Source organism: Symphalangus syndactylus, chromosome 5 (genome assembly GCF_028878055.3).
Source record: "Symphalangus syndactylus isolate Jambi chromosome 5, NHGRI_mSymSyn1-v2.1_pri, whole genome shotgun sequence".
Lineage (NCBI taxonomy): Eukaryota > Metazoa > Chordata > Mammalia > Primates > Hylobatidae > Symphalangus > Symphalangus syndactylus.
The window spans coordinates 66,373,933-66,400,640 of NC_072427.2; the positions used below are offsets into that span (position 1 = coordinate 66,373,933).

Here is a 26,708-nt window from a genome sequence, read left to right on the forward strand (position 1 = left end):
CTCGGCCTCCCAAAGTTCTGGGATTACAGGCGTGAGCCACCGTGCCTGGCCAGCAGTACTAATGTCTTACTTTAGTTACAGTAACCCCCCCCTTTTTTTTTTTTTTTTTGAGATGGAGTCTCGCTCTGTCACCCAGGCTGGAGTGCAGTGGCGCGATCTCGGCTCACTGCAACCTCTGCCTCCCGGGTTCAAGCAATTCTCCTGCCTGTAGCCTCCTGCCTACGGTAACTTTTAGGAGATGTCTACTGTGTTTTGATTAATAGCAAATCCAAATCTCTGTTATAATCAATTGGTATCAAAACAGGAATACTAGTGTATTTGTGAAGCTGAAGGGGTCAGAGAAGAGATTAGATCTTCTCTATATCAGAGACGATAAAGATCTTGACTGTGGTCATGGTTTAAAGTATTTGTCAAACTCATAGAACTATATGTATTAGTATATTAGAAAAGTATATTAGAAAAGATAAAATATATATAAATTATACCTCAAGTTTGGGTTTTTTGTTTTGTTTTATTTTGTTTTTATAGAGACTGGGTCTCTACAAGCAAGCCTCCCACCTTGGCCTCCCAAAGTGTTGAGATTACAGGTATAAACCACCGCACCCAGTTTACCTCAGGTTTTAAAACGACTATAAACACACAAGTGTTGATATAATCTGCATTTGGTCCATAGAGTTACCATTTTGGTATGAAAAAGCAGAGTATGATTTCAGTCTTTCAGGAAGTTGGTATGTTAACTCTCTCTAGTGAAATGACAAGAGTTAACATTTTATGAGTGTTTATCAACAAGAGAGAGTGTCAGCTGTTTAATCTGAGAAGGTCATTTCTCATTTTAGCCAAGGAGGGAGGATATACTCCTAAAATAGAGACTGGAAGAATAAAACAGATACTTTGTAGCAGTCTATTATTTTACAGTCTGTCTTGGCACTTGATCCATAATTGTATAGCACCATCATCATTAAGGAATATTACTACTAGTGTTTATTAGCTGTATCTTCTCTCTTTTGGCAGAAGGGAAAAATGTTTTAGACTAGTAAACCATGACTCAGGAGCTAGGATTCTGTCTGCCGAGGTTTGAATCCTGGCTCTATCATGTACCAGCTGTGTTACTAGGTGAGTTACACAGCTTGGGTAAGTTACTTAAACTCCTTAGTTTCTTGGCCTGGTGTGGTGGTCCACACCTGTAATCCCAGCACTTTGGGAGGCCAAGGCGAGTGAATCACTTGAGGTCAGTAGTTCAGGACCAGCCTGGGCAGCATGACAAAACCCCATTTCTACTAAAAGTACAAAAATTAGCCAGGCATGGCTGGGTGCAGTGGCTCACGCCTGTAATCCCAGCACTCTGGGAGGCCAAGGCAGGTGGATCACGAGGTCAGGAGATTGAGACCATCCTGGCTAACATGGTGAAACCCCGTCTCTACTAAAAAAAAAAAAAAATTAGCTGGGCTTGGCTGGCGCTGGTAGTCCCAGCTACTCGGGAGGCTGAGGCAGGAGAATGGTGTGAACCCAGGAGGCGGATCTTGCAGTGAGCCGAGATCGTGCCACTGCACTCCAGCCTGGGCGACAGAGCGAGACTCCGTCTCAAAAAAAAAAAAAAAAAAATTAACCAGGCATGGCGGCGGGCACCTGTAGTCCCAGCTACTTGGGAGGTTGAGGCAGGAGAATGGTATGAACCCGGGAGGCGGAGCTTGCAGTGAGCCGAGATCAGGCCACTGCACTCCAGCCTGGGCGACAGAGCAAGACTTCATCTCAAAAAAAAAAAAAAAAAAAAATTAGCCAGGCATGGTGGCATTCTCCTGTAGTCCCATCTACTTGGGAGGCTGAGGCACGGGCATTGCTTGAATCTGGGAGGTGGAGGTTGCAGTCAGCCGAGATCGTGCCACTGCACTCTAGCCTGCCTGGGCAACAGAGTGAGTGTCTGTTTCAAAAACAACAACAAGAGACCAGGCATGGTGGCTCACGCCTGTAATCCCAGCACTTTGGGAGGTCGAGGCGGGCGGATCACAAGGTCAGGAGATTGAGACCATCCTGGCCAACTTGGTGAAACCCCGTCTCTACTAAAATACAAAAGATTACCCAGGTGTGGTGGCACGCCCCTGTAGTCCCAGCTACTCGGGAGGTTGACTCAGGAGAATCGCTTGAACACGGGAGGCAGAGGTTGCAGTAAGCCGAGATCACGCCACTGCACTCCAGCCTGGGCGACAGAGCAAGACTCCATCTTGAAACAAACAAACAAACTATAAAAACCAAGAACAACAAAAAAATCTCTTTTCTTTCATTATCTTTAAATGGTAATGATATCAGTTGTTGTGAAGATTAAATATCAGATGTTTAGAAAAGTACCTGGCATTGGGCTGGGCGTGGGGGCTCACACCTGTAATCCCAGCACTTTGGGAGGCCGAGGCGGGCGGATCACGAGGTCAGGAGATCGAGACCATCCTGGCTAACGTGGTCAAACCCCGTCTCTACTAAAAATAAAAAAATAAAAATTAGCCGGGCGTGGTGGTGGGCACCTGACAGCTACTCGGGAGGCTGAGGCAGGAGAATGGCGTGAACCTGGGAGGCGGAGCTTGCAGTGAGCCAAGGTTGCACCACTGCACTCCAGCCTGGGGGACACAGCGAGACTCTGTCTCAAAAAAAAAAAGAAAAAAAGAAAAGTACCTGGCATCTAGTGAGTACAGTATAATTGTGGACTGGTATTGGTATTAGCAGAAAGCAGAGCAAGTAACCTTTTGTTGCGTTTTTGAGTGACTGGACTGAGTTGGGGAGACTTCAAGTGAGAAGGGAACCATGTGACAGAGCAAATCTTGGTTGTAGTCATGGCTTACTTACTGGTACGTCCTTCTTACTGTCATCTCGCTTAAATGACCAGGACAAGGCAGAGGTGGTGAATGGGAGAATAGGGCTTGTGAAATTAGGATTCTGGTGTAGTGGCCAGCACACTTACTGCTTGTTGTCACAAACTGGATTAAACACTGGACGCTTTTTTTCTGGTTTAAGTATTCAAAATATAAAATGACCTCAGAAATTACAGTTTGTAAGCTTATTCAAAACTGCCCCATAAATGCCAATTTTACCATAAAGTACTAAACCAGTTAAAACAGTGACTAGGTTACCTTTGTAAACGTGATTTTTACCAGTCCCAGAGAATCAATGCTTCTGTTGTTTAGGGTAGAATCAGGAACAATTTGGGGATAGCCTCCAGTTTGGTTCCAGTTCCTGTCCAACTTCAGACATATATTATCCATTAAAAAGGTGGGGCAGATTTTGTAAACATTTCTTCAGCACTTTGGAATCCTAGCAGTCTGTTCATGCTGATAGAAGTCCCTGTGACAATGTCCTTTAGTTGAAAGCACAAAAATATAAAAAAGATCTAGAGAGGGTGGGCATTTTATTATTCTTGGATATTCTTTCTCTGTTGAACAAAACTGATGTGCCTATTTTTGTCCCATTAGGAGCTCTTGTCCCTGGCAAAGCGAAAGCGCAGTGACTCTGAGGAGAAGGAGCCGCCTGTGAGTCAGCCTGCAGCCTCGTCAGACTCGGAGACGTCTGACAGTGACGATGAGGTGGGTGTGGAGGGCCTCGGCTTCTGGGACCATTAGATAGCTGAGGGTCCTCCCTTTAGTGGCTCCTGTTGGCCTCATTTCCTTAAACGGAGACTTACAGCCTAAGATCTACAATAATTTATTGGGGAAAGAAAATGGTGTAAGGAAGGCCAGGCACTGTGGCTCGCTCCTGTAATCCCAGCACTTTGGGAGGCCTAGGTGGGTGGATCACCTGCAGTCAGGAGTTCGAGACCAGCCTGGCCAACATGGTGAAACCCTGTCTCTACTAAAAATACAAAAATTAGCCAGGCATGGTGGCGCACACTTGTAATCCCAGCTACTCAGGAGGCTGAAGCAGGAGAATTGCTTGAACCCAGGAGGCAGAGGTTGCAGTGAGCCGGGATCGCCCCACTGCACTCCAGCCTGGGTGACAAAGCAAGACTCTGTCTCAAAAAAAAAAAAAAAAAGAAAATGATGTAATGAAAGCTATTGAATGTCATGTTCATTGTACTGCCAGTTACCTAGTGGGTCCCTCTGCAGGACATGCGTAGCCATTCTGTAGCTTTTTTTTTTTTTTGAGACGGAGTCTTTCTCTGTCCCCCAGGCTAGAGTGCACTGGCGTGATCTTGGCTCACTGCAAGCTCCGCCTCCCGGGTTCACGCTATTCTCCTGCCTCAGCCTCCTGAGTAGCTGGGATTACAGGCGCCCGCCACCACGCCCGGCTAATTTTTTGTATTTTTAGTAGAGACGGGGTTTCACCGTGTTAGCCAGGATGGTCTCGATCTCCTGACCTCGTGATCCGCCCACCTCGGCCTCCCAAAGTGCTGGGATTACAGGCTTGAGCCACCGCGCCCGGCCAGCTTTTTTTTTTTCAGCCTTATTGCAGAAGTGGTACAGTCAGTAGTAGTCATATTTTTTCTTTTTTTGGGGGTGGGGAATGGAGTCTCGCTCTGTTGCCAGGTTGGAGTGCAGTGGCGTGATCTTGGCTCACTGCAACTTCCGCCTCCCGGGTTCACGCCATTCTTCTGCCTCAGCCTCCCGACTAGCTGGAATTACAGGCACCCGCCACCAGGCCCGGCCAATTTTTTTTTTTTTATTTTTAGTAGAGATGGGGTTTCACCGTGTTAGCCAGGGTGGTCTCGATCTCCTGACCTCGTGATACACCTGCCTCAGCCTCCCAAAGTGCTGGGATTACAGGTGTGAGCCACCGCGCCCGGACTCTCTTTTTTCTTTTTGAGTCATCTTTTTAATCTCACTTTCATGTTAGAAAATAAATTCTATCAAGAATGCCGTAGTTTAATGGGAAATACTTTAGTGAGAAAAGAAACTTTGGGAAGATTGATTCAACATCCCTCAGAGTGATGGTGTTAACTTCAAAGGAGGAAAATCCAACTCTTCATCGTCTAGACCAAGGTCATTTTCCCAAATTACCTACCAACAATGGCAGGCCCTAAAAGATCCAGAACCTTAATGGAAGACAGGGATGAGGGGAAAGATATTTGAAACACTTCTACATGTTTCTCATTTGATTTATTTATTTTATTTTATTTTTTTGAGATGGAGTCTCACTCTATCACCCAGGCCAGAGTGCAGCGGCACGATCTTGGCTCACTGCAACCTCTGCCTCTCGGGTTCAAGTGATTCTCCTGCCTCAGCCTCCCGAGTAGCTGGAACTACAAGCATGCACCACAGTGCCCAGCTGATTTTTGTATTTTTAGTGGAGACAGGGTTTCGCCACGTTCGCCAGGCTGGTCTCAAACTTCCGACCTCAGATGATCCACCCGCCTTGGCTTCCCAAACTGCTGAGATTACAGGCATGAGCCATTGCACCCAGCCTTTCATTTGATTTAAAGTATTTTCTTCCCCTTAGTAATTCCTTGGAGAGAAGCCGGATATCACCTTTCAGTGTAATTTCTTACCCTGCAGGCTAGGAAAATATTTGTTAACAGTAAAGTAAAAAATGTTTATTTAATATAATGAAATGTAATTAGCAGCTGAATGGTATTTACCAGTGCCCTGCATGTGCATATTGCAATGATTGCCTTCTGATCAACTGTAGTGATAATTTCTTTTTTTTTTTTTCTTGAGACTTAGTCTTACTCTGTCACCCAGGCTACAGTGCAGTGGCGCAATCTCAGCTCACTGCAACCTCTGCCTCCCAGGTTTAAGAGATTCTCCTGCCTCAGCCTCCTGAGTAGCTGGGACTACAGGCGTGTGACACCACACCCGGCTAAGTTTTTATTTTTAATAGAGATGGGGTTTCACCATGTTGTCCGGGCTGGTCTCAAACTCCTGACCTCAGGTGACCTGCCCCCTTGGCCTCCCAAAGTGCTGGGATTATAGGTGTGAGCCACCGCACCTGGCCTCTTTTTTTTTTCTTTTTTTTTTTTTTTTGAGACAGAATCTCACTCTGTCGCCAGGCTGGAGTGCAATGGTGCGATCTCAGCTCACTGCAACCTCTGCCTCCTGGGTTCAAGCAATTTTCCTGTCTCAACCTCCCAAGTAGCTGGGACTGCAGGCGCATGTCACCACACCCAGCTAATTTTTTGTATTTTCAGTAGAGTGGGGGTTTCACCATGTTAGCCAAGATGGTCTCATTCTCCTGACCTCGTGATCCACCCGCCTCGGCTTCCCAAAGTGCTTGGATTAGAGGCGTGAGCCCTGCGCCTGGCCAAAAGTTTATTCTTTGTTTATTTTTAATGGACGAACTATAATTTCTCTCAAATTAACAAAAAATCAGTGGGGGGTCTATGAAATAATTCGCTTTTTCATTTTGTTTTCTGTTTTCTTTCTTTAAATGCCTAGACAATACAGAAAAACCTTGAAATAATTTTCTCTCCCACTATTCCTCTTTTTTCTTTTTTTTTTTTTTGAGACGGAGTCTCACTCTGTCACCTAGGCTGGAGTGCAGTGGCGTGATCTCGGCTCACTGCAAACTGCGCCTCCTGGGCTCACTCCATTCTTCTGCCTCAGCCTCCCAACTAGCTGGGACTACAGGCGCCTGCCACCACTCCTGGCTAATTTTTTGTATTTTTAGTAGAGATGGGGTTTCACCATGTTAGCCAAGATGGTCTCGATCTCCTGACCTTGTGATCCGCCTGCCTCGGCCTCCCAAAGTGCTAGGATTACAGGCGTGAGCCACCGTGCCCGACCTCTCTCCCACTATTCTTATCGCTACTTTTATTTTTCATGTTTCAGAAGTCAACTGCTCTGGTCCACCCTTGCCACTCAGTATTGTATTAAGTTTGAATATGTGTTATGCCTGGAATACCCTGTAATGTGTTTGTGGTCTCTGTTATTCCTTAAGATACAAGCAGTAAGTCTGCTTGGAACACATTCATTCTGCATATGTCTGTTGTTAAAGTTAGGTCAGAGTCCTAACTTTTGCAGTTACTATTGAGATTCCCTTCCTCCTTTTTTAGCCAAAGCATTAGAGGAGCCCACAACTTGTGTTAGAGGAGATCCACATCCATAAAATTCTTTTTTTTTTTTTTTTTTTTTTTTTGAGACGGAGTCTCGCTCTGTCACCCAGGCTGGAGTGCAGTGGCGCGATCTTGGCTCACTGCAAGCTCCGCCTCCCGGGTTCACGCCATTCTCCTGCCTCAGCCTCTCCGAGTAGCTGGGACTACAGGCGCCCGTCACCACGCCTGGCTAATTTTTTTTTTTGTATTTTTAGTAGAGACGGGGTTTCACCGTGGTCTCGATCTCCTGACCTCGTGATCCACCTGCCTCGGCCTCCCAAAGTGCTGGGATTACAAGCGTGAGCCACCGTGCCCAGCCGCATGAAATTCTTTATGGTTTAGAGTTCCCTTTGTTACTCGCAGCTGCTTAATGAAGTAAAAAACTGCTCATCTTGGAACACTACCCAACGATTTGTGCAAGTATTGGAGAAAAAGCTGACAGCAAGCTCCACCCTGCCCAGTAGGAAATGAGCGTTTGAGTGACTTTTCCCCTACAGAATTCTTAGCTCCTGCTGCTGCCTCCAGATTCTAGTACTCCAGGCCCTCAGGTTGTTTACTCCAGTCCCTCTCTCAGGAGAGCAGCATCTGTATCATGGTCATTCTGAAAGATGCCTGTTTTTCTGTTTCCATCATGTCTCTTTGGCCCAAGATACTAGCTTAGCACAGAGCACCTCAGAGTTAGAGCAAATAGTTCATTATTTTGGACAGTTCAGAAAATAACTATTATAATCTTTATTAAAAAATTCTTCCAGCCACTGTGTAACTCATTGTTATTACTGTGAGCTCAAACTCACAGTTTGCTGCTGTGGACATTTTAGATTGGGTAGGGGACTTCTGAGAGATTCTTAGGATATAAAGTTTGAGACAGTGGCTCTTTTTTTCCCCTTTCATAATGATTTTTTTTTTTTTTTGAGATGGAGTCTGTCTCTGTTGCCCAGGCTGGAGTGCAGTGGCGTGATCTTGGCTCACTGTAAGCTCTGCCTCCCGGGTTCATGCCATTCTTCTGCTTCAGCCTCCCCAAGCACCTGGGACTACAGGCACTCACCACCACGCCTGGCTAATTTTTTGTGTTTTTAGTAGAGACGGAGTTTTACAGTGCTAGCCAGGATGAGCTCGATCTCCTGACCTCATGATCCACCGGCCTCAGCCTCCCAAAGTGCTGGGATCACAGGTGTGAGCCACCATCATAATGATTATTAATACATCTTTCATGGGTAAAAAAAACACATACTGGAGTAGTTTGCTATGTCTTCTCGTTTCTTCAACTTTTGTGTCTTTAACGCCTACAGATTAATCTTTCAGAAATTTGGTTGTTAAAGTGGCAATTCTCGGGCCGGGCATGGTGGCTCACATCTGTAATCCCAGCACTTTGGGAGGACGAGGCAGGTGGATCACTTGAGGTCAGGAGTTCGAGACCAGACTGGCCAACATGGCGAAACCCTGTCTCTACTAAAAATACAAAAATTAGCCACGCGTAGTAGTGGGCGCCTGTAGTCCTAGCTACTTGGGAGGCTAAGGTATGAAAATTGCTTGAGCCCAGGCCGGGCGCGGTGGCTCACGCCTATAATCCCGGCACTTTGGGAGGCCGAGGCGGGCGGATCACGAGGTCAGGAGATCGAGACCATCCTGGCTAACACAGTGAAACCCCGTCTCTACTAAAAATACAAAAAAAAACAGGTGGTGGTCGCCTGTAGTCCCAGCTACTCGGGAGGCTGAGGCAGGAGAATGGCGTGAACCCGGGAGGCGGAGCTTGCAGTGAGCCGAGATTGTGCCACTGCACTCCAGCCTGGGCGACAGAGCGAGACTCCGTCTCAAAAAAAAAAAGAAAATTGCTTGAGCCCAGAAGGCAGAGATTGCAGTGGGCTGAGAACACTCCACTACACTCCAGCCTGGGCCCCAGAGTGAGACTGCATCTCAGTAAAAATAAATAAATAAAGTGGCAATTTTCCATCAGAGGAAGCCCTCCTTGTACCAGAAGCTGCCCTGGAGTTTTTTCAAACTTATATGTCTCTCTTACCATTTATTTTCATTAGTGAGCCATGAATATAGGTAGAAAGAAATACGTTTGTCCCCTCAGATTTGCTAGGACAGAAAATTGGTCAAGAACAACTGAGCTAAAAAGTTAATCGATAATTTGTTTATAAAATCAAGAGACATGCACTGATTTTCGAGCAAAAAGATATTTAGCTAATTGATGAAGGAGAGGGGAAATGGAGAGAAGCTCTGAAAGTTTTCTATCCTAAAAAAATGGGTACACTGGATATTAAGTATAATGTCATATTAGTGAGGAAATAAGTAGATGTTTCACGTATAATGTATCTTGGCGGGGGGAAACACCAACATTTAATGACAGAGTATATATTTGTCCTATTATTTTTGGTGATTGAATTATTCTCGATACCTGGAGGCACTTGTAAAACTAAGAAGCAAGGCTGTTTGTAAGATTTACATTGGCCAAGGTCAAGGTCAGAATGCTGTGGTGTGGCACTTTGATGCTGTCACTTCCTCTCCTTGAAAGCATTTGATAAGAGAAGAAGCATCAAGGGTTCAAACAAGAGTGATTGGAAGGGAAAATAACAAGGTGAGGAGGAGGAGAGCTAGCAGCCATTCAGTCATGAGTTGGGGTTTAAAAAAAAAGTGGCCAGCAGGGTGCGGTGGCTCACACCTATAATCCAGCAAATTGGGAGGCCAAGGTGGGAGGATTGCTTGAGCTGGGAAGTTCAAGACCAGCTTGGGCAATATGGCAAAACCCCATCTCTACTAAAAATACAAAAATTATTGTAGCTAGAGGTGCAATAATAGAAAAATTAGGCCGGGTGCGGTGGCTCACGCCTGTAATCTCAGCACTTTGGGAGGCCGAGACAGGCGGATTACAAGGTCAGGAGCTCGAGACCATCCTGGCTAACATGGTGAAACCCTGCCTCTACTAAAAATACAAAAAAATTAGCCGGGCGTGGTGGTAGGCGCCTGTAGTCCCAGCTACTCTCGAGGCTGAGGCAGGAGTATGGCGTGAACCAGGGGGGCAGAGCTTGCAGCGAGCCGAGATTGCACCACTGCACTCCAGCCTGGGTGACAGAGTGAGACTCCATCTCAAAAAAATAAAAAAATAAAAATTAAAAAAATTTTTTTAAATACAAAAATTAGTCAGGCGTGGTGGTGTGCATCTGTTACCCCAGCTACTCTGGAGGCTGAGATGGGAGGATCACCTAACCTCAGGAGGTCAAGGGTGCAGTGAGCTGTAATCATGCCGCTGCACTCCAACCTGGGCAACAGAGTGAGACTCTGTCTCAAAAGAAAAAAGAAAAATACTTGCTAGATTTTTTCTTTTTTTTTTTTTTTTTTGAGCCAGAGTCTCACTCTGTCACCCAGGCTGGAGTGCAATGGTGCAATCTCAGCTCACTGCAACCTCCGCCTCCTGGGTTCAAGAGATTCTCCTGCTTCAGCCTCTCGAGTAGCTGGGATTACAGGCCCCTGCCGCCACGCCCGGCTTTTTGTACTTTTAATAGAGATGGGGTTTCACCGTGTTACCCAGGCAGGTGTTGAACTCCTGAGCTCAGGCGATCCGCCTGCCTCGGGCTCCCAAAGTGCTGGGATTACAGGCGTGAGCCATCGCGGCTGGCCCGTGAGATAAATTTGTAGTAGTTTTTCTGTTGATTTAAAGCCATGATTATGAATAACAGTTCTTGTACTGTGAAAAAGTGTCTTCCAAAATATCCAGCTGTGTGGTACTGCTTTATACAGCTTCTTTTTTCCTCTGTTATATTGGTAAGAAGTGACCATTGTGCTCTTTTCTTGGTAATCTTCTATAACACTTCCAACTTACTGCATCTTTTCTGTCGTGGGGTCAGGAAGCCAGGGAATGCCATAGAGTTTAGGCTGGAATACCGCGCTTTAGTACTTGAACTTAGTGACAGCTATTTAGATTGCTCATGAGCTTTATTTTTTATTTATTTTTATTTTATTTAATTAATTAATTTATTTATTTTTTTGAGATGGAGTCTCGGTCTGTCGCCCAGGCTGGAGTGCAGTGGCGCAATCTTGGCTCACTCCAAGCTCCACCTCCCAGATTCACGCCATTCTCCTGCCTCAGCCTCCCCAGTAGCTGGGACTACAGGCGCCCACCACCACGCCCGGCTAATTTTTTTTTTTTTTGTATTTTTAGTAGAGACAGGGTTTCTCTGTGTTAGCCAGGATGGTGTTGATCTCCTGACTTCGTGATCCGCCGGCCTCAGCCTCCCAAAGTGCTGGAATTACAGACGTGAGCCACTGCGCCCAGCCTCATGAGCTTTATGTTTTACATATTGGCTCTTAACTGTGTAGACAAGCAGACAGTAACGCCTCATCTTTCTAGACACCATTAAGATCTCATTGCAAGAATTTGGAATAAGGTGATTTTCATGGATTAGTTAATTACTCAAATGTATTTTCAAGAAATTCCGACACTCCCAACGTAACAGTGTAATGTAGTATTCATTGTATTGTACATTTTTTGGTATCACTTCTGTTTTGCTTGTGCTTTTGTCTTCATAACTAGACTACAAGTTTTTGTGATTGAGTGCAAGGATTCTCTATGCTTTCCAGTTAAATGTATGTGATTGCTTGATGATGAAATACAATAGTGTCTTTTGTACTTTATCTGATTACACAGTAGAAAGGAAAAGAAAGCTAAGGTATTCTTCATGTCTTCAGGCAGACATTAAATTGCACTTACTGCCTCCTGTCACTTGGGATTAAAAAAAATTGCATTTACTCTTCAACTCCTGACCCCTTTTTTTTTTTTTTTTTTTTTTTTTTTTTTTTTTTTTTTTGGAAACAGAGTCTTGCTCTGTCAAGAAGGCTGGAATGTGGTGGCTCAATCTCCGCTCTCTGTAACCTCTGCCTCCTGGGTTCAGGCAATTCTTCTACTTCAGTCTTCCAGGTAGCTGGGATTAGAGGCGCATGCTACCACGCCCAGCTAATTTTTTTGTATTTTTGGTAGAGACGGGGTTTCACTATGTTGGCCAGGCTGGTCTTGAACTCCTGGCCTCAAGTGCTCTGTCTGCCTCGGCCTCCCAAAGTGCTGATCCCAGCACAGGTGTGAGCCACCACACCCACCTTCCTCTGACTCTTTTTTTATTTTCAGAAAAAAACACCTAAATCAGGAACCGTGCCCTCTCAAACACATCTCTTTTGTGGCCATTGTCAGTATCTAGAATAATGACTATAGAACCTCTCTTACAATTACTTTGACTCAGAATAACATTCAGTTTATATGGAAACCTACGATGTTACAGGGTCTTAGAGATCATCTGAACTTTTTTTTCCACAGATGAGAGAACAGACTCACAGAAATGCTTATTTTCGGCCGGGTGCGGTGTCTTAGGCCTGTAATCCCAACACTTTGGGAGGTTGAGGCGGGTGGATCACGAGGTCAGGAGATTGAGACCATCCTGGCTAACACAGTGAAACCGCTTTTCTACTAAAAATACAAAAAATTAGCCAGGCATGGTGGCATGTGCCTTTAGTCTCAGCTACTCAGGAGGCTGAGGCAGGAGAATCGCTTGAACCCAGGAGGTGGAGGTTGCAGTGAGCCGAGATTGCGCCACTGCCTGGGCAACAGAGCAAGACTCTGTCTCAAAAAAAAAAAAATTATTTTCTTTTCATAAAATAGTACCTCACATGTATGTAGAACTTCCTGGTTTCTAGAGTGCTCTAAAACTTTTCTTATTCTCTCTCCTTTTAGTCTCACACTACCCTGGTAGGTGGTCAAGGCAGTGTTATTATTCCTACTTTACAGATAAGGAAATACTCTCTGGTTAGAGGCTTGAGCTCTATCCCAGTTCTTTAGACCCTAATCCCAGTGTAGTTTGTCACTAGCCCAGCTGTTATTTTTTTTTTTTTTTTTTTGAGACGGAGTCTCCCTCTGTCACCCAGGCTGGGGTGCAATGGCACGATCTCGACTCACTGTAACCTCCACCTCCCAGGTTCAAGCAATTCTCCTGCCTTGGCCTCCTGAGTAACTGGGATTATAGGCGCCCACCACCAGGCCTGGCTAATTTTTGTATTTTTAGTGGAGTCAGGGTTTCACCATGTTGGCCAGGCTGGTCTTGAAATCCTGACCTCAAGTGATCCACCTGCCTCAGTCTCACAAAGCGTTGGGATTACAGGCATAAGTCACCACGCCCAGCCCCAGCTGTTATTCTTGAACCCTACTTACTGAAAGGTATTTTATTTCACTTGTAAATTCAGTTCAGAGTCACTGGGTTGGAATGGTTTCTATGCTGGGTCCTGAGACCTAGGAATATGGGTATTCCTTGCTCATTAGAGATAATTTGCTCTCTGAAATCTTGAAGTTTCTTTACTTTCCTGCCTTCATCATGCTCAAAATACTCAGCATCTCAATGCCACCCAGTTCCAGAGCAACCAGTCCCCGCCTTGTGTTTCTTCCCATCTTTCAGTTGCGTGCCCAGAAGGATAGCTGCTTCACAGAATGGGGACCTGCTTATAACATTCTATACACACTCAGCGTGACATGGGGGAATATAGTACTCACTTCCTTGTTTCACTAGGTAATTGTTGCCATTAAAATATCTGTTACATCAGTGAGAGTCAAACTGCCAATCTCTATTATTAGGAAGAAAACATATTCCATCCAGTCTCTTTTTAATTAATTCATTGCATATTTACAGAATACTTTTCTGGTGTTCTGTGGGGTTGCATACATGTACACCTAGGAAAGCAGGATGTCAGTGTGTACAAGAGTCCTGACAATGGATCCTTTCTTTACCCAGATGGTTTTTGAGCAGTGGTCATTGGGAGACCCTCTGGCCTCTGTACTTGGTTCAGATGCAGACCAGTGGGCGCACATTTTCTCATTCTTGGCTTATGTTTGGTGCATTTGAGGGCAGTTTGAAGGTTATAACAGAGCTTACCTTTCAGTAGAACCATAGTTCTCAAAACAGATTAAGAAGTGCCAGGTCATTTCCTCTACTTCCTTCTGGATGGGGAAGGTATAAGAGCATCCCTTTAATTCTTTCCTTTATTCTTTAGATCCCATTTACTGCTACATCCTGGTGAAATCATTCATTTTTCCTCTGTCTCAGAATCAGATTAATAAAATTTTTGCCGGGATGGGTGAGCCATCTCTGGACTAATAGCTGGATTAAGATATTTCCATATCAATTCTGCTTAGACTCTGTTCTTGGGAGAAGAGGTACAGAGCAAATATTTTAAGTATGTGCTTAGACAAAAAAGCATTCGGGAATCTCTGGTTTATGGGAGTAAATGATCTATTCTTGAGAAAAAAAATCTTTGGGAGATTATTGGGACCTATTTGTGTCTCTTTCCCTGAATTAAATAAGAATAATACTGAGACTGGCTTCCAGAGTTTTTAAGTGATCATTTATCTTTGAGTGGTGGCAATACAGGTGATTAAAAAAAAAAAATCAAATAAAAAAACATGGGAAATGTTGGCCGGGTGTGGTGGTTCACGCCTGTAATCTCAGCACTTCGGGAGCCCGAGGCAGGCAGACCCCCTGAGATCAGGAGTTTGAGACCAGCCTGACCAATATGGTGAGAGAACAGACTCACAGCAATTCTCATTTTCGCCTGGGTACGGTGGCTCTACTAACCCTGTCTCTACTAAAAATACAAAAATTAGCCGGGTGTGGGGGCAGGCGCCTACGGTCCCAGCTACTCGGGGGACTGAGGCAGGAGAATCCCTTGAGCCCAGGAGGCGGAGATTGCAGTGAGCCTAGATCATGCCACTGCACTCCAGCTTGGGTGACAGAGCGAGCCTCCATCTTGAAAAACAAAACAAAAAATAGAGAATATTTCACGAATTTGCACGTCATCTTTGCACAGGGGCCATGCTAACCTTTTCTGTATTCTAATTTTAGATATGTGCTGCTGAAGCGAGCATAGGTGATTTTTTAAAATTAATTTTTATATTAAATTAAATTTATTTATTTATTTATTTGAGACAGGCTCTCACTCTGTCGCCCAGGCTGGAGTGCAGTGTCGTGATCTTGGCTCACTGCACCCTGGACCTCCCGGGCTCAAGCCATTCTCCTACCTTAGCCTCCTGAATAGCTGGGACTATAAGCGTTCGCCACCATGCCCAGCTAATTTTTGTATTTTTTTGTAGAGACTAGGTTTCGCCATGTTGCCCAGGCTAGTCTTGAACCCTGAGCTCAAGCAATCAGCCTGCCTTGGCCTCCCAAAGTGCTAGGATTTCAGGCATGAGCCACTGCACCCAGCCTATTTTATTTTTATTTTTTTGTCCCTGTTATGGAGACAGGTGATTTTTTTTTTTTTTTTTTAATTTGAGACAGAGTCTGGCTCTGTTGCCTAGGCTGGAGTGCAGTGGTGTGAACTCGGCTCACTGCAAGCTCTGCCTCCTGTGTTCACGCCGTTGTCCTGCTTCAGCCTCCCGAGTAGCTGGGACTACAGGCACCCGCCACCACACCCGGCTAATTTTTTTGCATTTTTAGTAGAGACGGGGTTTCACTGTGTTAGCCAGGATGGTGTTGATCTCCTGACCTCGTGATCCGCCCAGCCGGCAGCAGGTGATTTTTTAAATTAAAAAATAAATTTCCTTAAATAGAGATGGGGTCTTGCTGTGTTTCACAGGCTGGTCTCCAACTCCTGTGTTCAAGTGATCCTCTCACATTGGCCTCCCAAAGTGCTGGGATTATAGGTGTGAGCCACCACACTCGGCCTGGTGATTTTTTTTTTTTTTTCCCAACTTTACAAATACTTTTCTGGTTGTGCACTGTGGTGTTTCTCTAGTAATAGCTACTCAGGTGGTTGAGGCGGGAATATTACTTGAGCCCACGAGTTTGAGTACAGCCTGGGCAATATAGTGAGACCTCATCATAAAAACGAAAAGAAAACAAAAAGCAAACAACTTTTCTATATTTTTAAGGCCTAATATAATGAACATTTATTATTATTAAAATTATATTTTAAAGGTTTATTAAAAATAAAATACACGCTGTGTGCAGTGGCTCATGCTTGTAATCCCAGAATTTGGGAGACTGAGGCAGGAGAATTGCTTGAGCTTAGGAGTTTGAGACTAGCCTTGGTAACATAGTGAGACCTCCTCTCTACAAAAAGTTAACAAATTAGCCAGGTATGGTGGCATGCACCTGTAATCTCAGCTGCTCAGAAGGCTGAGATGAGAGAATCTCTTGAGCCCAGTAGTTCAAGGCTGCAGTGAGCTATGATCATGCCACTGCATTCCAGCCTGGTCAACAGAGCAAGACCCAGTCTCAAAAATAAAAAATAAAATGAAATAAAATACAAAGTAAATATACAAGTAGCGGCACTCCAGCTTCTCAGTACTGTAAGATATATATAAGAAGTTTTAGGCCAGGTGCGGTGGCTCATGCCTGTAATCCCAGCACTTTGGGAGGCCAGGGCAGGCGAATCAGGAGTCCAAGGCCCAGCCTGAGGTCGGGAGTTCGAGACCAGCCTGACCAACATGGAGAAACCCCATCTCTACTAAAAATACAAAATTAGCTGGGCGTGGTGGCATATGCCTGTAATCTCAGCTACTCGGGAGGCTGAGGCAGGAGAATCAGTTTAACTTGGAAGGCAGAGGTTGCAGTGAGCCGAGATTGGGCCATTGCACTCCAGCCTGGGCAACAAGAGCAAAACTCTGTCTCTTTTTCTTTCTTTCTTTCTGTCTGTCTGTCTGTCTTTCTTTCTTTCTTTCTTTTTCTTTTCTTTTTTCGAGACGGAGTCTCACTCTGTCGCCCAGGCTGGAGTGCAGTGGCGCGATCTCGGCTCACTGCAAGCTCCGCCTCCCAGGTTCACGCCATTCTCCTGCCTTGGCCTCCCGAGTAGCTGGGACTACAGGCGCCCACCACCACGCCTGGCTAATTTTTCTGTATTTTTAGTAGAGACGGGGTTTCACCGTGTTAGCCAGGATGGTCTCGATCTCCTGACCACGTGATCTGCCCGCCTCGGCTTCCCAAAGTGCTGGAATTACAGGCTTGAGCCACCGCGCCCGGCCGCAAAACTCTGTCTCAAAAAAAAAAAGAAAGAAATTTTATGTTTAAAAGTAAACTCACCCACATTATTGTAATCCCCCCAAAACCTTGTCACATACAGAACTGTTGGTTTTTTGCTTTTGGTGTGATAGACCTGGCTCAGTCAGCCTCATGGGAGGTAAGGCAGCTTTGTTGTTGGAAGAAAAAAACGATGTTCTCTTCTCACATTCAGATTTAGTTAGGAAAGCCCCTTTTCACTCAAAGCATTTTTATTTTCTTCTAGTTTACTCATGTCTTCTCACTACCCCACAAGGGACAAACATTGAGGTCAGGAGTTTGAGACCAGCCTGGCCAACATGGCCAAACCCCGTTTCTATTAAAAATACAAAAATTAGCTGGGCGTGGTGGTGTATGCCTGTAATCCCAGCTACTCGGGAGGCTGAGGCAGGAGAATCGCTTGAACCTGGGAGGCAGAAGTTGCAGTGAGCCAAGATCACGCCACTGCACTCCAGCCTGGGTGACAGAGTGAGATTCCATTTCAAAAAAAAAAAAAAAGTTGATATATTTTAGCTCAGTTAACTAAGAAAGTGAACACTTTGGCCTCCTTTAGGTTCTTGCAAACTGGCTTTAAAATTATCTTCCTGGCCGGGCACGGTGGCTCCTGCTTGTAATCCCAGCACTCTGGGTGGCTGAGGCAGGTGGATCATGAGGTCAGGAGATCAAGACCATCCTGGCTAACACGGTGAAACCCCGTCTCTACTAAAAATACAAAAAATTAGCCAGGTGTGGTGGTGGGTGCCTGTAGTCCCAGCTGCTCGGGAGGCTGAGGCAGGATAATGGCCTGAACCCGGGAGGCGGAACTTGCAGTGAGCCGAGATCGCACCACTGCACTCCAGCTTGGATGACAGAGCGAGATTCCGTCTTAAAAAAAAAAAAAAAAATCTTCCTTGAAATGATTAAAATGCGAAATGGTTGAAAACTCAGACTTAAAAGGGAAGCATTAGGGCTGTGCAAGGTGGCTTGTGCCTATAATCTCAGCACTTTGGGACGCCAAGGCTGGAGGATTGCATGAGTCTAGGAGTCTGAGACGAGCCTTAGTGACATAGCAAGACCCTGTCTCTACAAAAAAATTTAAAAATTAGCTGGGCATGATGGTGCACACCTGTAGTCGCAGCTACTCAGGAGGCTGAGATAGGAGGATCATTTGAACCTGGGAAGTCGAGGCTGCAGTGAGCTATGATCCTGCTGCCCTGCACTCCAGCCTGGGTGACAAACGAGACCCTGGCTCAAAAACAAAAAAAAGATTAAAAATAATACCCTTTTACAATGTTTTGTGAAGGTAAACTAGCAGACTGTTGTTCTTAAGAATAGCTCATATGGAAAATTTCTAAGTTGGAAACATCTTCAGAACTACACCTCTACCCAACCCCACCCCCTCAAGAAAAGACCAAAAGAATTTACTTCTTCTTTTACCTATTGTGAAATAGGAGGTTAATTTCTCATCCTATTATAGAAGGAACAAAGACTTTATGCCTTTGTTGGATATTAGATGTAGAAATATTATGTTAATACCAGACTTAATATTCAGTCTGTGATAATCAAAAGATGATTATTCTTTATGGTAATTAGAACAAAGTTTCTGAGTAAAGTATTTTTCACCTAAAATCATTTTAAGTTGGCAAGTTAAAATATCAAAGGAGATATGGTTTAATGTAACTAAGTAGTCTGCAAATTTGTAAAGTGGTTGTATGGCCTTTCAACTTAAAGTGCTTGATGAAGATGGTTTTTGGCTTTGGGGTAGTTAACTGTATTGCCTGCCTGTTTGACAGTGCAAATTACAGGTTCCTTATGTTTTGATATCTGGGATTTCCTGTTTATGATCCAGTTTAAATGTCATGTTATTGTGTAATATATGCCAATGTTTTAAAAAGGATACGCACATATATTTAATGATGTACATTACTTTCTGCCTCTTTGGAGTTAGTGCCAGTGCTGCTATTCATGCCAAAGAATGGCCTTCATCCTCTCTCTCTGTGCTTTCTGCAGTTTTCTCCTGGGCACAAGCTACGTTCCCTGCCTTCCTGAGACCCACCCCAGAACTAAACCATTCTCTGTACTGAAACCCAGACATATCAACCATTAACAATTACTGCCATCTCTGCCACATAAAACATCAGAAGCTGTTTTTTGACTTGCCATAAAGTTGATATCTTTTCTGTTTTCTATTGGCAATAAAACATACATGAGCTGGGTGCAGTGATGCACACCTGTAGTTCCATCTACTTAGGAGGCTCAGGTGAGAGGATCACTGGAGCCCAGGAGTTCAAGGCCAGCCTAGGCAACATAGCAAGAACCTGTCTGAAAACAAAAAGAAAAAATAATAATTACATTATATGTTTATTATGTAACTTTTCTCTTGTTTCTAAGAGATTCCAGACCAGAAGTTCTAAAGTTTTAAGCAAGTTTTCAAAAATCTAGGCTGGGGCCAGGCACAGTGGCTCACATCTGTAATCCCAGCACTTTGGGACGCCAAGGCAGGCGAATTGCTTGAGCTCAGGAGTTTAAGACCAGCCTGGGCAACGTGGTGAAACCCCGTCTCTACAAAAAATACAATGCTTAGCCGGGTGTGGTGGTACACACCTATGGTCCCAACCACTTGGGAGGCTGAGGCAGGAGGATAACGATCCTGGGAGGTCAAGGCTGCTGTGAGCCCGAGATCGCACCACTGCACTCTAGCCTGGGTGACGGAGCGAGACCTTGTCTCAAAAACAAAAATCTGTGCCAGGTGCAGTGGCTCATGTCTGTAATCCCAGCACTTTGGGAGGCTGAGACAGGAGGATTGTCTGAGCTCAGGAGTTCAAGACCAGCCTGGGCAACATAGTGAAACCCCGTCTCTACAAAAAATACAAAAATTAGCTGGGCTTGGTGGGGCACACCTGTAGTCCCAACTACTCCAGAGGCTAAAGTGGGAGGATGGCTTAAGCCTGGGAATCAGAGGTTGCAGTGAACCAAGACTATGTCACTGCACTCCAGCCTGGGCAACAGAGTGAGACCCTGTTTCAAAAAAGAAAATTTTTTTTTCAAAAATCTGTATTTTTTTTTTCATATGAAGTGTATTTGTTTTGGATTCAAAGATGAATGCCAGAGACTCTTAACTCTTGAGTCTTCCAGCTTTTCCCAATAAAGTCCCTATTCCTATTTCAGTCTTCCTTTTTCTTTTCTCCTTATAGTGGACATTTGGGAGCAATAAAAATAAGAAGAAAGGAAAAGCCAGAAAAATAGAGAAGAAAGGAACCATGAAGAAACAGGCCAACAAAACTGCCTCCTCAGGCAGTTCAGACAAAGACAGTTCAGCTGAGAGCTCAGCCCCTGAGGAAGGTGAGCTGAGCAGCCTAGACCTGGAAGGTCAACTCCCACTCTTGTCAGCTTGAAGGTGCAAAGGCAGAAGTGGGGAGGAAGGGGGGTACCTGCATTCAGCATGACCGCTTCTTTAGAGCAGTGGTTCTTAACTTTTTCCATGGTCATGGATGCTTTGAGAATCTGAATGAAGCAAGAAAAATGCATGCAAAGGTTGGTGAGACCCCTGAAACCTATCCCTGGAACCCACGAGGATTCCTGCATTAGTCTTAAATACCCTGAGTGCGTTTCCCTCCCGTTTTTTTCTTGCTTATGCATAGTCTGACTGAGGAGGGAATCTCAGTAGAAAATGTTCTTTTTCTGGAAGCCAATTCCAGAATTTTTCAACACTAGTTTGAAAAGTGAACTTGGGCCAAGTGCAATGGCTCATATTTGTAATCTCAACACTTTGGGAGGCCAAGGTGGGAGGATCACTTGAGCCCAGGAGTTCAGGACCAGCCTGGGTAACATAGTGAGATCCCATCTCTACAAAAAAACTTAAAAATTAGGGTGTTACAGTATGCACCTGAGGTCCCAACTACTTAGGAGGCTGAGGTGAGAGGCTTGCTTGAGCCCAGGACTTCGAGGTTACTGTGAGCTATGATCACACCACTGCACTCCAGCCTAAGTGACAGAGCAAGACCCTGTCTCAACAACAACAAAAAAAAGTAGGAAAAAAAAAAAAGAAAAGAAAAATGCAGGGGCACTGGGAGAGAAAATAGAAGTGAACTTGTTCCAGGACTAGAATGATAACCTGTAAATTATAAAAATTTTAAAAACATTTTAAAAAATAATGTTTACGTACAAGCTGACTTTGTAAAATTGGCCTAACCTGGTTTTGAGCACATGCCTATGAATGTTAGCTCAAATTGAGTCAAGTGCAGTTCCTGTTAAATTGCTGACTTAGCTCAATACTCATTGTACTCACATACTTTTTCCATGCCAACATTTGTCCTATTAAGATCCACTGTTATGAGAAATTCACTAATCAATTTTTAATTATTCATTAAAATGTTTTTTTTTTTTTTTTTTTTTTTTTATTTATTATCGAGACAGAGTTTCGCTCTTGTCGCCCAGGCTGGAGTGCAATGGCGTGATCTTGGCTCACTGCAACTGCTGTCTCCTGGGGTTCAAGAGATTCTCCTGCTTCAAGTAGCTGGGATTACAGATGCCCACCAGCACACTTAGCTAATTTTTTGTATTTTTAGTAGAGACGGGGTTTCACCATGTTGGCCAGGCTGGTCTTGAACTCCTGACCTCAGGTGATCTACCCACCTTGTCCTCCCAAAGTGCTGGGATTACAGGCGTGAGCTGCCACACCCAGCCATAAAAAAAAATTTTTTTTAATGCCAGCTAATAAATGAAAAAAATTATAGGGTTAGAAAAATCACCACTTTTCGATCATAGTGATAAAGTTGATTTACTCAAGAATCCTCAATGATTGTTAAAACCACTGGGTGAGAGTTTGTTGGAAAACAAAATTTTATAGTCTTAAACCTTCTCCCTATACATACTATTACACGAAGAGGAAAAGGTACCTTTACAAAGGGAAAATCTGAGAGATAACCACCTTTACCAAGTAATCCAAATTAAAATAATGGGACAAACAGATGTTAGGGGTTCCTGATGTGATACATTGAAAAGGACACAATCACTTATGGAGTATTCTTGCCAAAAATTCATAACCTGAATTGTTTCTTAACAAATCAACCAAACCAAATGAAGTGGACATTTGATAACTGTTGCTGTTTCAACTTAAATTAACTAAAAAGTAATGTTTAAAATTTAGTTTTTTAGTTGCACTAGCCACATTTGAGTTTGTGAATACCCATATGTGGTGGCTGCTGTTCAGATAGACAAAATTTTCATCACCACCTCACAAAATTCTACTAGACAATTTTTTGGGGCTTATACTCTTCAAAAATTCAGTGCACCAACAAGTGGATAAAGAAAATGTGTATGTATGCCAGCCGGGCATGGTGGCTCACACCTGTAATCCCAGCACTTTGGGAGGCCAAGGCAGGCGGATCACAAGGTCAGGAGTTTGAGACCAGCCTGGCCAACATGGTGAAACCCCATCTCCACTAAAAATACAAAAATTAGCTCAGCGTGGTGGTGCATACCTGTAATCCCTAATACTCGGGAGGCTGAGGCAGGAGAATTGCTTGAACCAGGGAGTCGGAGGTTGCAGTGAGCCAAGATCACGCCACTATAATCCAGCCTGGTGACAGAGTGAGACTCTGTCTCCAAAAAAAAAAAGAAAGAAAAGAAAATGTGTATATATGCCATGGAATATTAGCCACAAAACGGAATGAAATAATGGCCTTTGCAGCAACTTCAGTGGAGCTGGAGGCCATTTTTCTAAGTGAAGTAACTAAGGAACGGAAAACCAAATATTGTATGTTCTCATGTATAAGTGGTGTTTAAGCCATCAAGATGCAAAAGCATAGAATGATATAATGGGGCCAGGTGTAGTGGCTCACGCCTGTAGTCCCAGCACTGTGGGAGGCCAAGGCAGGTGGATCACTTGAGGTCAGGAGTTTGACACCAGCCTGGCCAACACGGTAAGATCCCGTCTCTGCAAAAAATACAAAAATTAGCCAAGCATGGTGTTGCGCTCCTGTGGTCCCAGCTACTCAGGAGGCTGAGCCACAAGAATCGCTTAAAGAGGAGGTTGCAGTGAGCCGAGATCAGGCGACAGAGTGAGACTCTGTCTCCAAAAAAAAAAAAAAAATGATATAATGGACTTTGGGGACTTGGCGAGGGAGTGAGGGTTAAAAAGAGTACATATTGGGTGCAGTGTACACTGCTTGGGTGATAGATACACCAAAATCTCAGAAATCACCACTAAAGAACTTATCCATGTAATCGGGCCAGGTGTGGTGGCTCACACCTGTAATCCCAGCACTTTGGGAGGCCGAGACGGGGATCACCTGAGGTCAGGAGTTCAAGACCAGCCGGACCAACATATTTTCATCTTTACTAAAAATAGAAAAATTAGCTGGGCGTGGCGGCATGTGCCTGTAGTCCCTGTTACTTGGGAGGCTGAGGCAGGAGAATTGCTTGAACCTGAGAGGTGGAGGCTGCAGTGACTGAGATCAGCCTAGGCAACAAGAGTGAAACTCCGTCTCAAAAAAAAAAAAAGGCTGGGCGCGGTGGCTCATGCCTGTAATCCCAGCACTTTGGGAGGCTGAGGTCGGCGGATCATGAGGTCAGGAGATTGAGACCATCCTGGCTAACATGGTGAAACCCCATTTTTATTAAAAAAAAATACAAAAAAATTAGCTGGGCGTGGTGGCGGGCGCCTATAGTCCCAGCTACTCAGGAGGCTGAGGCAGGAGAATGGCGTGAACCTGAGAAGCGGAGCTTGCAGTGAGTCGAGATTGTGCCACTGCACTCCAGCCTGGGCGACAGAGAGAGACTCTGTCTCAAAAAAAAAAAAAAAAAAAAAAAAAAATGCCGGGGGCCGGGTGCAGTGGCTCACACCTGTAATCCCAGCACTTTGGGAGGCTGAGGCGAGCAGATCACTTGAGGTCAGGAGTTCAAGACCAGTCGGGCCAACATGGTGAAACCCCATCTCTGCTAAAAATACAAAAATTAGCTGAGTGTAGTGGTGAGCACCTGAGCTACTTGGGAGTCTGAGGCAGGAGAACTGTTCGAACCTGGGAGGTGGAGATTGCAGTAAGCCGAGATCACACCGTTGCACTCCAGCCTGATGACAAGCAAAAACTTCATCTCAAATAAAATAAATAGGCTGGGCATGGTGGCTCACACCTGTAATCCCAGCACTTTGAGAGGCCAAGGCAGGCAGATCACGAGGTTGAGAGATCGAGACCATCCTGGCCAACATGGTGAAACCCCATCTCTACTAAAAATACAAAAATTAGCTGGACGTGGTGGTGTGCCCCTGTAGTCCCAGCTACTCAGGAGGCTGAGGCAGGAGAATCGTTTGTGAACCCGGGAGGTGGAAGTTGCAGTGAGCCGAGATCGCACCACTGCACTCCAGCCTGGGGCAGAGCAAGACTCCATCTCAATAATAATAATAATAATAAATAAGTTGGGGCCAGGTGTGGTGGCTTATGCCTGTAATCCCAGCACTTTGGGAGGCCAAATCAGAAGGATTGCTTGAGCCCAAGAGTTCGAGACCAGCCTGGGCAACAAAGTGAAATCCCAATTCTGTTTAAAAAGTAAAAATAAATAGTCAGGCACAGTGGCTCACGCCTGTAATCCCAGCACTGGGAGGTCGACGTGGGCGGATCACCTGAGGTCAGGAGTTCGAGACCAGCCTGAACAATATGGCAAAACCCCGTCTCCAATAAAAATACAAAATTAGCTGGATGTGGTGGCACACACCCGTAATCTCTGCTACTTAGGAGGCTGAGGCAGGAGAATCACTTGGACCCAGGAGGTGGAGGAGCTGAGATTGTGCCACTGCACTCCAGCCTGGGCAATAAGAGTAAAACTCCATCTCAAAAAAAAAAGTAAAAACAAATAAGTAAAATAACAAAGTGGTTTCTTACTGTAGCCGAAAGAAAGGTGATGTTGTCAACATTGTGGAGCTGCTTGTGGCCTGTCTTCTGTAGCACATGTAATCTTGTGTTTGGGCCTTTGTTGCAGGTGAAGTGTCAGACTCTGACAGCAACAGCTCCTCTTCCAGTTCAGATTCAGACTCTTCCTCAGAAGATGAAGAGTTCCACGATGGCTATGGAGAAGACCTCATGGGAGATGAGGAAGACAGGGCCCGTTTGGAACAGATGACAGAGAAAGAGAGAGAGCAAGAACTGTTCAATCGCATAGAGAAGAGGGAGGTGTTGAAAAGAAGGTAAGGTTGAGTCCTCGTTGTCCCTCCTTGCCCCCACCTTTTCTGTTCATGTCTTTTCTCATACTTCCTCTGTCCTTCACACCTGGCCTACATATGGAGACTGGCATTTGGAATTGATTGTTAACAGGATGAGAGGCAAATGATGTATTAAATTTCACTCACATTCATTATTTACTCAGTGCCACTGGCTTTGTTTACTAATATACGTTATTCAGAAGGTTTTATTCATAAGACATTATTTATGTGCATTATTTAATCTTCACAACCGCTCTGTGAAGTTGGTTATACCATATTACAGAAGTAGAAGCTTAGGCTTGGAGATATTAGGTAACTAAAGAGTAAGCTGCATGAAGGGAGAGACTTTGTCCTTTTCGCCACTCTATTCTTGGTGCCTAGAACAGTGCCTGGCACCCAGATATGCACTAAATACTTGTTGAGTGAATGAATGAAGAAACTTGCCCAAGGTGATTTAGCTGGTAAGTGGTAGAACTGGATTTCAAACCTGGGACTATCTGACACCACAAAACACGCTGTGGCCATATCCTCTCCTGCCTCACATTTCCTATCAGTTTACCTATTCTGTAACACCGCACTACAGGCAGCATTCTAAAGAGAATTACATACTTTGGGAGGCCGAGGTGGACAGATCACCAGAGGTCAGGAGTTCTAGACCAGCCTGGCCAACATGGTGAAAACCCATCTCTACTAAAAATAGAAAAAAATTAGCCTGGTGTGGTGGTGTGCACCTGTAGTCCCAGCTACTCAGGAGGCTGAGGCAGGAGAATTGCTTCAACCCAGGAGATGGAGGTTGCAGTGAGCTGAGATGGCGCCACTGCACTCTAGCCTTGAAGAGAGCGAGACTCGCTTCCTTCCTTTCTTTCTTTCTTTCCTTCTTTCTTTTCTTTCTCTTTTTTCCTTTCTTCTCTTCTCTTCTCTTCTCTTCTCTTCTCTTCTCTTCTCTTCTCTTCTCTTCTCTTCTCTTCTCTTCTCTCTTTCCCTCTCTGGCCCAGGCTACAATCTACTCCGCTTGCTGCTGCCCGCGCCGCGGACTGCCTGGGACTGCCGGCGCGCGCGACCACTCCCTGCCTTTTCTCCTTTCGCTGCACGCACGCGTTCGCCATCTTGGCCACGCTGGTCGCCAGCTCCTGATGCCGAGTGCTCTGCCCGCCTCAGCCTCCCGAGGTACTGGGACTACAGACGGAGTCTCGCTCACCCAGTGCTCGGTGTTGCCCGGGCTGGAGTGCGGTGGCGTGGTCTGGCCTCGCGGCAGCCTCTGCCCCCCAGCCGCCTGCCTTGGCCTACCAGGGTGCTGGGATTGCAGCCCCTGCTCGGCTGCCGCCCCATCTGGGAGGTGGGGAGCGCCTCTGCCCGGCCGCCCCGTCTGGGAAGTGAGGAGCACCTCTGCCCGGCCACCCACCGTCTGGGAAGTGAGGAGCTCCTCTGCCCGGCCGCCCCGTGTCTGGGTAGAAGTGAGGAGCTCCTCTGCCTGGCCGCTCCGTCTGGGAGGTCT

General features: G+C 45.2%; 1 protein-coding gene and 1 non-coding gene across 6 annotated transcripts in view; one reads left to right on the forward strand and one right to left on the reverse strand.

The window, feature by feature from the left end:
- RTF1 (RTF1 homolog, Paf1/RNA polymerase II complex component) overlaps positions 1-26,708 on the forward strand; it is an 87,772-nt gene that overhangs the window by 36,311 nt on the left and 24,753 nt on the right. For 3 of the 5 annotated variants that reach the window (XM_063639104.1, XM_055278759.2, XM_063639105.1), the window contains exons 2-4: positions 3,456-3,566; positions 20,211-20,358; positions 24,994-25,198. In XM_063639104.1, coding sequence (XP_063495174.1) covers positions 20,277-20,358; positions 24,994-25,198 — 287 coding nt within the window. In that variant the 5' untranslated portion in view covers positions 3,456-3,566; positions 20,211-20,276. The remainder of the gene's footprint in view (positions 1-3,455; positions 3,567-20,210; positions 20,359-24,993; positions 25,199-26,708) is intronic. The other 2 variants (XM_063639106.1, XM_063639103.1) reach the window with 1 other exon arrangement.
- Positions 14,804-14,905, reverse strand: LOC129483612 (U6 spliceosomal RNA). The gene has a single exon (XR_008658130.1). It is a non-coding gene; the product is annotated as a U6 spliceosomal RNA (small nuclear RNA).